At 49.6% G+C, this 12,471-nt stretch overlaps 1 protein-coding gene across 1 annotated transcript in view; it reads right to left on the bottom strand.

Annotated features, from left to right (window-relative positions):
• LOC308278477 (uncharacterized protein C3orf20-like) overlaps positions 1-12,462 on the bottom strand; it is a gene marked incomplete at both ends in the record, with an annotated part of 28,225 nt that extends 15,763 nt beyond the window's left edge. Inside the window, 8 exon segments of the mRNA XM_080718248.1 lie at positions 2,494-2,613; positions 4,812-4,821; positions 4,823-4,963; positions 8,371-8,533; positions 8,536-8,648; positions 9,620-9,749; positions 10,766-10,885; positions 12,399-12,462. Coding sequence (XP_080574374.1) covers positions 2,494-2,613; positions 4,812-4,821; positions 4,823-4,963; positions 8,371-8,533; positions 8,536-8,648; positions 9,620-9,749; positions 10,766-10,885; positions 12,399-12,462 — 861 coding nt within the window.
• Between the last annotated feature and the right edge of the window lie 9 nt (positions 12,463-12,471).

The following is a 12,471-nucleotide window of genomic DNA, read 5'->3' as shown; positions in this document are numbered from 1 at the left end:
GTAGCCTGGAGGTAGAAGGCCCCTGGGTTCCATCCCCAGCATCACACAAAAAAAGAATAAAAGAAAATAGGGCAGGGGGTATAGCTCAGTGGTCAAATGCCCCTGGGTTCTATCCCCAGACCCGCCAAAAAAAAAAAAAGAAGAAGAGAGAGGGGGGGGGAGAGAGAGAGAGAAGGAGATAGAGAGAGAGAGAGAGAGAGCGCGCGCCCAGAATTCTGTGAGAACTGTCGTCCACCTCTCTAGCTTTCCTGAGCCACGTATGAGCAGCGAACTCCATCTTGGAGAAGGAAGAAAAACAGCGACCCGAGACCGGAGCTGCTGCTCACTGCAGAAGAGATAAAGTCTGTGGCTTGAATCCAAACAAGCTCATCATCCCTTACGAGGAGAGTATCAGTACCCTTCAGGGAAATGCACCAAGATTCAGAGGTGCCACGACAGAGCACCGGCAGTGCTGACTCCCAAATCCAAACTGAGCTCAACAGGTAAAAACTGAGTGAGTAAGAGTGAGCCCTCTTCAAGGACACAGTCCAGAGGCTGAGCACGTGCGGGAGAGTGAACTCGACCCCGAGCTCTCAACCTGCGCAATCTCAACTCGAGATGCGCCCAGACCTAGAAATCAGACTAGAGACTTTGCCATCACTGAAGAAAATGCCGGACCAACTCTGTAACACACAGTCACTGGCAAACTTCCTCAGTAGGAGCCCTAACTCCGAGGAAATAAAACTGAGGACCAATAGATGGGGAAGGCATCAAATGGAACAAAAACTTCCATGCAGCCAGGCGTGGTGGCGCACACTTGTAATCCCAGCATTCAGGAGGCTGAGACAGGAGGATCGTGGTGCGAGGGCAGCCTCAGCTACTTAGTGAGGCCCTCTGCAACTCAGTGAGACCCTGTTTCAAAATAGGGTTTGTTTGTTTATTTCTTTATTCATTTTGGTTGCACTAGGGGTAGACCTCAGAGGCTTTCTACCTCCGGGGTATACTCCCAGGCCTATTTTCTATTTTATTTGGAAACAGGGTCTCACTAAGTTGCTGAGAGCCTCACTCAGTAGCTGAGGCTGGCTTCGAACCTGTGCGATCCTCCTGTCTCAGCCTCCCAAGCACTGGGATTACAAGTGTGCACCTCCACGCCCGGCTTAAAAATAGAGTTTAAAATAGGGCTGGGAGCCAGGTGTGGTGGTGCACTCTTGTAATCCCAGCACTAGGGAGGCTGAGACAGGAGGATCGCGGTTCGAGGACAGCCGCAGCTACTCAGTGAGGCCCTTTGCAACTCAGTGAGACCCTGTTTCAAAATAAAGAATAAAAAGTAGGGCTGGGGGTATAGCTCAGAGGTAGAATATCCTGAGGGTTCAATCCCCAGGTTGAACAAAACAAACAAAGAGAACAAAACTTCTGTACAGCAAAGAAAACAGTCAAGAGTCTAAGGAGAAAGCAAAAAGAATGGGGGGAAAATCTTCGTGTTTTTTTTTTTTTTTTTAGTTTCTTATGTGGACACTAGAGAAAAAATAGGAAACTAAAGGGACTCCAGATAAATGAAGAGATTGACCAGAAACAGTAGAAGGGAATTGGGAGTGGAGGGTGATTCTGAGGGAAGAGTCAGTTCAGGTCATTTCTGCCATGTATGAAGCGATCACTATCAATCTCACCAGCACGTTCAGTGAGGGGCGGGAAGAGCAGGGTCGTATGGAAGGGATGCGCCAAGTTATACGTGCACGTAGGAAGGTATCGTATCACTTCCTTTCTTTCTTGTTCTTAGCTTGTTTTTAAGTGTTTTTTTTTTATTGTTGTTCAGGAACTCAGGACCAAACCGGGTGCTACACTTGCCAAGCAAGCACTAGCCACTGAGCCACATCCCAGCCCTGAATGTATCGCTTCATTCTCCCTGGTATATAATTTATAATGCACTGGTAAAAGTAGAAAACAGCGACGCTATCAACTTCTGTAATGGTCTTTTCAGAAAACCAGACTTTACTTTCGCAGATCGATCTGGGGATGGAAGCCAGGGTGGTCATTCTACCTAGGGTTCCATCCCCAGTAAAACACACACACACACACACACACACACACAGTCAGTATTAGCCGGGCGTGGTGGCGTACGCTTGTCATCCCCGCGCTTGGGAGGCGGAGACAGGAGGATCGCGCAGGTTCGAAGCCAGCCGCGCTGGCTTAAGAGACCCTGCTTCCAAAAATAAAAAAATAGGTCTGGGAGTGTAGCCCAGATATAGAAGGGCTTCCAGGAACCCCAGTACCACTAAAAATAAAAATAAAAATAAAAATAAAATGTCAGTATTAGAAAGTACTTGCTGTATGCTGGCAAAAGAAAGTTCACTCCCGCCAACCCTGGACTACTGCCCACAAACCTGAACCTCCGAATGAGCCCACAAGCCCAGGAACTGCAGGCAGCCCTGTGCCTTTCAATGCCAGGCAGCCCTGTGCCTCTCGATGCCAGGCAGCCCGCGGGAGGCCGCTGCCCAGCCCGTCGGCCTGCCCTACCTGGTACTGCAGGGTCAGCAAAGTCTCCGTCTTCGAGGCCCAGCTCCACTTGTGGACAACATAGCCCTTTTGGTCGTAGGTGGCCCCACCTTCCTCATTCAAGATCAAGACGTAGGGCATCTGGGAGAGACACAGAAGTGAGAGGCTGTGACCAGGCCTCCTCCCTACAGGCACCAGACGCCAGGCAGGAGGAGCGGAGTCCTGGAGACAGCCATGTTTTCCCCAGGAGCAGGGGCTGAGGCCCCGTAACACCTGTTGATGCTACAGGGGGATTCTGCAGGGAACGGCCAATCTGAGGGAAATAACATCACTGTCAGGCCAAATCCAGGGGCTAAAAAAAGGAATTTGGTTTCTACCGCCTAGGAATCTGGGCGCACAAGTATCAGGCACCGAAATGGGTGCTGGACGTTCTATACATGAGAGGAAGTCATTTCCTTTAAAAATAGTTCCTTATAAGACTCCAGACCAAAATCAACCTTCAGCCGGCAAAAATACATGCTTCTCTTTTTTATTTTATATTTATTTATTTATTTATTTATTTATTTATTTGCAGGTCTGAGGATAGAACCCAGGAGCATTCAACCTCCGAGCTACACCCCCAGCCGTATTTTTTATTCTTTATTTTGAAACAGGGTCTCACTGAGTTGCAGAGGGCCTCACTAAGTAGCTGAGGCTGTCTGTGAACCGCTATCCTCCAGTCTCAGCCTCCCAAATGCTGGGATGACAAGCGTGCGCCGCCATGCCCGGCTCGCTTCTCCTTTTTTTTTTTTTTTTTTTTTTTGTGGCACTGGAGATGGAACTCTTCTACCTCCAGGCTACACTCCCAGACCTATTTTATATTTTATTTGGAAACAGGGTCTCTTAAGCCAGTGAGGCTGACTTCGAACCCACGTGATCCTCCTGTCTCCACCTCCCAAACGCAGGGATTACTAGCGTGCGCCGCCACGTTCAGCATGCTTCTCCTTTTTAAAAAGAATTTTTGGTTGGGCATGGTAGCGCACGCTTGTAATCCCAGGACCTGGGAGGCTGAGACAGGAGGATCGCAGGTTTGCAGCCAAGGTTCCACAACTTAGTGAGGGCCTGTTTCTAAATTTAAAAAAAAATTAAAAATAGGGCTGGGAGTGTAGCTCACAGGTAGAATGTCCCTGGGTTTAATCCCTAATACTGAAAAAATAAAAAGAATTTTTATTTGTGGTACTGGAGATTGAACCCAGGGACATTTTATTTATTTATTTATTTATTTATTTATTGCAGTACTGGGGATGAAACCCAGGGACATTCTATCTCCAAGCTACACCCCCAGCCCTATTTTTTATTCTTTACTTTGAAACGGGGTCTGAGTTGCAAAGGACCTCACTAAGTAGCTGAGCCTAGCCTCGAACCAAGATCCTCCTATCTCAGCCTCCCAAATGCTGGGATTCCAATCATGCACCGCCATGCCTAGCTCCTATTTTTATTTTTGAAATAAGGTCTTGCCGAGTTGTCCAGAGTGCACGTGCTTCTCTTCAGAGATGCCTCAGAAGCCGTCCATGCCTCTCAACCACGCACTCCTGGTATAAGATACTTTTCACCACTAAAAAATCCTTCGAGGAAAGCTGGGCGTGGTGGCGCACGCTTGTAATCCCAGCATTTGGGAGGCTGAGACTGGAAGATTGCAGTTTGCGGACAGCCTCAGCTACTTAGTGAGGCCCCCCCTCAACTTAGTGAGACCCTGTCTCAATATAAAGAATAAAAAATAGGGCAGGGGATATAGCTCGGAGGTCAAATGCTGCAGGTTCCATCCCCAGACCCGCAAAAAAAAAAAAAAAAAAAAAAAAGAAATCCTAACAGGAGCCAGGGATGGTGGCGCATGCCTGTAATCCCAGTACTTGGGAGGCTGAAACAGGAGGATCATGGGTTCAAAGCCAGCCTCAGCAACATAGCAAAACTATTATCAACCAAGGGAGACCTTGTTTCACAATTTATAAAAAAAGGGGGTTGTGGTTTGAGGTGAACCCCCTGGAGGCTGAATACCCTGAGTTCAATTCTCAATAACAAAATAATAAAGAATCCTTCCGGGAAACTAACCAAGAACCAAGATTCCCGTGTTCCCGGGTACCAGGCGGAGGACGACTTGGGAGTCGCCCTTCTCACTGGCTGCAGCACGGATCCAGCAGGCAAGGGCTCAAAGTCGCCATGTTGCTGCGAGAACTCCCTGGGGCCTAGACCTCTGAGCGCTGCCTGGCTTCTCCTTCCCCCAGGGACGCAGAGTCAGCACTCCGGTTCCTCCCTGCACTCCAGGGCTACTCCCAGGCCCTGCACGTCCCCCGCCCACTTACTGGGCCTTCAATTGTAGTGAACAGAGCCCTGGCCTTCGGGGTTAAACTGGGCCAGGAAGGAGAAGGTGGGTGAGTCGTTGAAGAGGGAAGTGATGGTCCTCCCTCTGCAGCAGGTGGGGATCTGACACATGGCGATGTTTCCTGAGGGATAGCTGGCAAAAATGGTCAAGGAGAACTACCAGAAAACTCCCCAGCCTCTCCCCTCCGGGGCCCAGGGAAGTCACTTCACCCATCTGTCTGTCCATCTATCTATCTTCCTTTTTCTTTCTTTCTCTTTCTTTCTTTCTTTCTTTCTTTCTTTCTTTCTTTTCTTTTCTTTTCTTTCTCTTTCTTTCTTTTTCTCTCTCCCTCCTCCCCCTCTTTCTCTCTCTCATTTCTTATTTCTTATTTATTTTTATTTGTTTATTTATCACGGTGCTGGAGATAGAACCCAGGGACATTCTACCTCCGAGCCACAACCTCAGCCCTATGTTTTTTGTTTGTTTTTGTCGTTACTAGAGATGGAACCCAGGGGCATTCTACCTCTGAGCGATACCCCCAGCCCGCCCGCTCTTTCTTTTTTTCTTTGTTTTTCTTTCTTTCTTTCTTTCTGTCCTTATTTATTTATTTTGTGGGTCTAGGGATAGAACCCAGGGGCATTCGACCTTAGAGCTATACCTCCTGCCCTATTTTTTATTCTTTTTTTTGAAACCAGGTCTCCTGAATTGCAGAGGGCCTCACTAAGTAGTAGCTGAGGCTGGCTGTGAACCGCGATCCTCCTGTCTCAGCCTCCCGAATGCTGAGATTACAAGCTTGTGTCACCATGCCCGGCTTTATTCTTTATTTTGAAACAGGGTCTCACTGAGTTGCAAAGGGCCTCACTAAGTAGTAGCTGAGGCTGTTTGCAAACAGTGATCCTTCTTGTCTCAGCCTCCCGAATGCTGGGATTACAAGTGTGCACCACCATGCCTGGCTATTTATTTTTTATTTATTTATTTATCACGGTACTGGGGATGAAACCCAGGGACATTCTACCTCCGAGCCACACTCTCAGCCCTATGTTGTTTTTGTGTGTGTGTGTGTTTTTCATTACTGGAGATGGAACCCAGGGGCATTCTACCTCTGAGCGACACCCCCGGCCCTATTTTTTATTTTTTATTTTGAAACCAGGTCTCACTGAGTTGCAGAGGGCCTCACTATGTAGTAGGCTGGCCGCCAACTGTGATTCTTCCCGTCTCAGCCTCCCGAATACTGGGATTACAAGCGTGCACCACCACACCCGGCTCCTATTTTTTCTTCTTTATTTGGAAACAGGGTCTCACTGAGTTGCAGAGGGCCTCACTAAGTAGCTGAGGCTGTCCGCGAACCGCGATCCTCCTGTCTCAGCCTCCCGAGTGCTGGGATTCCAAGTGTTTGCCCGGCTTACTTCGCCCCTCTTTAAAGACCTTTCTGAATTTTGCATACATGTCACAACTGAAGGATGCTGGACCACAGCCACCCCCTCTCGGGGTTTTCCTGTATCTTCTTTCTGTTCTTTTTTTTTTTTTTTTTTTGTGGTTCTGGGGATGGAACCCAGGGGTATTCGACCTCCGAGTTACACCCCCTGCCCTATTTTTGTTGTTGTTGTTGTTGTTTGTTTGTTTGTTTGTTTTGAAACCGGGTCTCACTGAGTTGCAGACGGCCTCACTTAGTAGCTGAGGCTGTCCGCAAACCGCGATCCTCCGGTCTCAGCCTCCCAAATGCTGGGATTGCAAGCTTGCGCCACCATGCCCGGCCTTTCTGTTCTTTATTAGTAGTAGAACTCTACTTCATAGAGAAGGAGGGTTTCTCTCCCCTCCCCCTGGGTTTGATGGATTTGGGGGGATAAAACCCATCAAATCAGGGGTTACTTTCGGTGTTAAAATGAGCCAAGTCCTAGGGAAATCAGGAGGAGTTGGTTACCCTACGGAGGAGGATTCCAAGCCCGTGAAGACATTTTCTGTGTTTCATACCGAGGCTACAGTGGAGACAGAGCCCAGTGGGAAGCGGTGAATGGGTCCCTTTATGGTCAGAATAACAAGGAGACTTCTTTGACAGGGCACTTAAACTCGGAACTCCCACTTCTGTCCAGAGGAGGCAAAAGAGAGTGAGGGTGGGGGCTGTTCCCAGGCAAGCTGGGTTGACAGCTTGGCCCCTGCAAAGGGATCAGAGCGCTTGGGAGCCTGAGACACGATGACTGTAGGTTTGCAGCCGGCCTCAGCAACTCAGTGATGCCCTGTTTCAATATAAAATATAAGCTGGGCAAGGTGGCACATGTTTGTAATCCCAGCATTTGGGAAGCTGAGATAGGAGTATCTCGGTTTGGGCACAGCCTCAGCTACTACTTAGTGAGGCCCTTTGCAACTCAGTGAGACCCTGTTTCAAAGTAAAGAATAAAAAGTAGGGCTGGGGGTGTAGCTTGCAGGTAGAATGCCCCTGGGTTCCATTCCTAGTACTGCAAAATTAAAATACAAAAATAAAAATAAAAATATAACAATAAGCTGGGAATGATGGCCCACGCTTGTAATCCCAGCATTTGAGAAGCTGACACAGGAGGATCTTGATTTGGGGTCAACCTCAGCTACTAGTGAGACTCTCTGCAACTCAATGAGCCCGTTTCAGAAGAAAGAATAAAACCTGGGGGTGTAGCTCAGAGGTAGAATGCCCCCTGGGTTCCATCCCCACGATGGCAATAAATAAGTAAATAAATAAATAAATAAATGCGTATTTCTGGGGAGGGTCTATAGTTTCCATCAAACTCTCAAGGACAGCAATATATCTTCTTCTGCTACTTGCACGGCTCTGAGTGGAACCCAGCCACCTCTGCTCGTGAAACCAGGCAGAACTGGCTCACAGAGCCATCGGGCACTTGGACGGCTCATAGAGGGGAAGGCCCCGTGGCTTAGGTGGGGAAGGACCCCAGGGCTGAGCTACTAAGTCAGGGGTGAGAAGCAAAGACTTCAGAGCATCGAGGGCCTCCCTGCTCCTCCTCTGAGCCGGAGGTGAACCATCCTGTCTGTAACTCTCCCCTGGTACATCCCCCAGTGCAGGTATCTGCACAGACCGGCTTCTCCCAGGTAGGGAGCTGACCGGCTGGGAGATTTCTATTGCTCTGAACTGAACCCACCTCGAAGCTGGAAACTTAGAACCTTTTCCCTGGGACCCTGCTAAGCTCTTAGAGGGCCCAAGCTCCAAGGGGCCCAAGGAAAATACTGGGGCTGAGCTGGGCGTGGAGGTGCAGGCTTGTAATCCCAGCATGTGGGAGGCTGAGACAGGAGGATCGTTGTTCGAGGACAGCCTCAGCTACTTAGTGAGGCCCTTTGCAACTCAGTGAGACCCTGTTTCAAAATAAAGAGTAAAAAATAGGGCTGGGGTGTAGCTTGAAGGTAGAATGCCTCTGGATTCCATCCCCAGACCCCCCCCAAAATATATATATATATATATATATATATATATATATATATATATATATATATATATATATATTGGGACTAGTTCCACCCCAGAACTCTCTGAAGCCGAGTCGCAGGGAGGAAAAGGAAGGACTTAAATCAAAGGATATTAGACGAAGGAGGAGCCATGGTAGAAGGTGTAGTGGAACTTGCTGGCCTTCTTGGACATCTTCCAGTCTTGAGAATGCCGGCTGTGGTGAGGCGTGTGGAGGGCGGACTGGTAAGGGATGGAAGTCTGGGCACAGGCAGGTTGAGAGGCCTGGGCGCCCGGGCCTGGACGTCCCCTTTGGAGGCCGGCGTCGAGTGGCAGGGCAGCTTGGCGCGGTAGTTGCGTAAGAACGCGGGGTAGGAGATACTGGTCCCTTTCCACGAGGCCCTTTCGGCTTCTCTGCAGGGGAGGAGAAGCACACAACTTCTAGCCACTCGCCTCCTGCTCACCAGGCAGGGTCGCCACAGCTCCTCCCGTCACCCAGGACTCCCATCCAGGGAGCAACCCATCTGGATGTCTTGAGTTTTGTGAGCCTTTCAGGTTTTTTTTTCTTTTGGTAGAAGAAAGTTGGACAAATTATGTTAATTAACACAAGTCAGGTGTGGTGGCACATGCTCGGAACCCCAGTATTTGGGAGGCTGAGACAGGAAGGTCACAGTTCCTGGGGAAGCCCCAGCTACTTAGTGAGGCCCTTTTCAACTCAGTGAGACCCCTGTTTCAAAAGAAAGAGTAAGAAATAAGGCTGCGGGTGGAGCTCAGAGGTAGAATGCTCCTGGGTTCCATCTCCAGTACTGCAAATAAATAAATAAATAAACATAGAAACAAATAAATAAATAAATAACAAAACTAACTAAAAAATAGGGCTGGAGGTGTAGCCAGTGGGGTTCCATACCCAGTATCACAAAAAAAGGAAGGAAGGAAGGAAGGAAGGAAGGAAGGAAGGAAGGAAGGGGTTGAAGCTCAGAGGCGGAATGCCCCTGGCTTCAAACCCAGCACCACACACACAAAAAAGGGCGCAAAAAAAAGAATAAAAAATAGGGCCGGGGATGTGGCTTGGAGGTAGAATGCTTCTGGGTTTCCATCCCCAGTGTCGCCTCCCCCCAAAAAATGAACACTCGGGAAAACAGAAGCTGGGCACGAGTCACAGAAAGAGGGACGGGGGAGGCAGCCCACCTGGAGACGGGCGCCACCCTCCTGGGTACCAGGCCTGCGGGGCAGTGGGCGCCGGGCAATCCCCTGCCTCTGTTTCCTTATTTGGAAAATAAACAGGCAGGACCAGTCATGGCCGTGCGTCTCGTGGCTTCCTGGACTCGTGGCCGACGCGGGGCTTTCTGAGAACATGAGAACGTCGCCCCCCAGCCGGCACTCACATGTGGCCACACATCTCTTGTAGTCTCTCCCGGGCTTCGGGGCAGGGGTCGGTCAGCTCCAGGACGGGAGAGGGTCCCTCCCCTTGCTGCAAGGGAGACACGCTGATGTCCTCTACCGCCTTTGATTTGCCTGTAGTTAAAGGCAAAAAGCTTAGGGGAGGTGTCGGGCAGGTTTCTCCCGCATCGAGCTCCGCTGGGAGGAGTGTTTATTCTCCCCTGCGATGGGCATCACCAGCCGCTCCTGTGGCGCAGTGTCCGGCGGGATTGTTAGGGGATGTGAGGCCCTGACAAACACCAAGAGATGGGATGGCTGGGGAGCCGCAGAGCAGAAATAACATTAGCCGGGCGTGCTGGCGCGCGCTTGAAATCCCAGGATTGGGGAGGCTGAGACAGGAGGATGGCGGTTCGTGGACAGCCTCGGCTACTACTTAGTGAGGTCCTTTGCAACTCAGTGAGACCCTGATTCTAAATAAAGAATAAAAATAGGGCTGGGGGCGTTGCTAAGAGGTAGAATGCCCCTGGGTCCCATCCCCAGTATCACATGCACAAAAAAATAGGGCTGAAGGTGTTACTCGGAGGTAAAATGCCCCTGGATTCCATCCCTCGTGCGGGAATGCCTCTGGCCGCCCCAGAACCACCGCCTTCTTACCAAAAAGGGGAAGGCAAGTCACAGCCAGTCAGGGGTGGGGGCAGAAATAAAACCCAAGCTTGACAATTTCCAGCCTTACCTCTAAGCATCCGAGGCAGTCACTGGCAAAGAGAGTTTCTGCACCCCATCATCTCCGACCCTGAACCTCCCGCCTGTCATGACGGCTCAGCAAGGGAAGCTGGGAAGGCTCCAGGCCCGGCCTGCTCCTACAGGCCTCTTGTGTCTTCTCTGAGCTTCACGGCACAACATGGCTGCCTATGGCTTGCCCTCACCCACCACCTGGTCTCTCTCACGCCCCTGTTTCCTGGTGGGTCTTCGCTGACGGGACAGGGGGTCCTTTAGGGCTTTGTTTCCACCTCTGAACACCAGCCTGATTTGGAACAACATCGGCCAACATGCACGGGCAGCTGGAAATCTCATCTTCCAGCCTCATCGCCCACAACTGCCACCACCGCCGCCACCAACGCTCACGGATCTTTCTGGAAGCCCCTTTTTACCTGACTTCTTTTTGATCTCCCTTACTGTCGAGAGAGAGAAACTGAGGCAGGATGTAGACGACTGGCAGGTGAGCTGGTAAGGCGAGTTCACGCCCACGGCAGAGATGTTCGTGAGGGACTCTGGAGAGGGCGACAGCGGGCTCTGCTTTTGCAGTGTTCACTGTTTTTCAATCAAAGTGTAGCCGGCAAAGCCGGGCATGGTGGCTTGAACCCAGTAATCCTAGTACTTGGGAGGGTTCAAGGACAGCCTCCGCCAGTAGTGAGACTCTCATCAACTTGGCGTGACCCTGGGTCCAACTAAAGAATAAAATCCACCGCGCACTCACCACCACCACCAAAAATGTTTAATAAAATAAAAGGAAAAAAACAAAGAATAAAAGTTCCAGGAGTATCACTCAGAGGTAGAATGCCCTTGGGTTTAATCCCTAGTGCCAATTGATAAGTAAAATAAAAAATTAAATGCGAGTAAAATAAAAATAATGTGCATACGGCAGAGTGTGAAAAACACGAGAGAGGTCCGGTACACGTGGCATGTAAAGTTTTAATGGCACGGCTCTCCCGGGGATCAGGGCGAGGCACCGTGGGGCCCGCGCGCCTGTCCGAAGCTTGAGGATGCGGGCTCTCCTTTTAAAGGCATGCATCTCGCGAGAGGAGGGTTTACTCCCGGGAACGCCCAATTCTCGCGGGGGTTTCAGCCCCTCCCTTGCCCTGCAGAGGTCATGTGACACAAAGTCACATGAGTGCAGGACCCAACTTAACACCAATAAAATAAAATGGAAAAAAAAAAAAGAAAAACAAAAGCTTAATATAGACTTCTTGTATTTATTTATTTATTTATTTATTTATTTATTTATTTTGTGGTCCTGGGGGTGGAACCCAGGGGCCTTCTAGCTATGGGCTATACTCCAAGACCTATTTTATACTTTATTTGGAAACACGGTCTCACTAAGTTGCTGAGAGCCTCACTAAGTAGCTGAGGCTGGCTTCGAACCTAGTGATCCTCCTGTCTCAGCCTCCCAAGCGCTGGGATTACAAGCGTGCGCCACCACACTTATTTATTTATTTTATTTATTTATTTTACAGTACTGGGGATGAAACCCAGGGGCATTCTACCTCTGAGTGATACTCCTGGCCCTATTTTTTAGTCTCTATTTTGAAACAGGGTCTCACTGAGTTGCTGAGGGCCTCACAAAGTAACTGAGGGTATCCGCGAACTGCGATTCTCCAGTCTCAGACTCCCACATGCTGGGTGTGCCACCACGCCTGACTTTGCAAATTTTTTTTTTTTTTAGGTACAGGGGATGGAATCCAGGGGCATTCTACCTTTGAGCTACACCTCTCCAGCCCTATTTTTTATTCTTTATTTGGAAACATGGTCTCACTTCATTTCATTGCACAGGGCCTAAATTACTGAGGCTGTCCTTGAACTGCAATCCTCCTGTCTCAGCCTCCCAAATGCTGGGATTACAAAAGCATGCAAGTTTTAAAAACTGGCCCTTCCCTGCAGATAAAAAACAGCTCTAGGATATGACCCAGAAGGAGAGCTGCTAGGCTGTGGGGTGGAGCCATCTCCTGCCCAATACATCGCCCCAGACTATTTTCCCTGGGAAAGGACATCGATTTTTCCGCTCACCTAGAATGTGTGAGAATCGGTTGTTCCACATCCACCTCCACCCTGGAGATGAGGACCTCTCCATCTGCGGTTG

Source organism: Muscardinus avellanarius (assembly GCF_963383645.1).
Source record: "Muscardinus avellanarius genome assembly, chromosome: 22".
NCBI classification, from domain to species: Eukaryota; Metazoa; Chordata; class Mammalia; order Rodentia; family Gliridae; genus Muscardinus; species Muscardinus avellanarius.
This window is presented reverse-complemented; position numbering and strand designations above follow the sequence as displayed.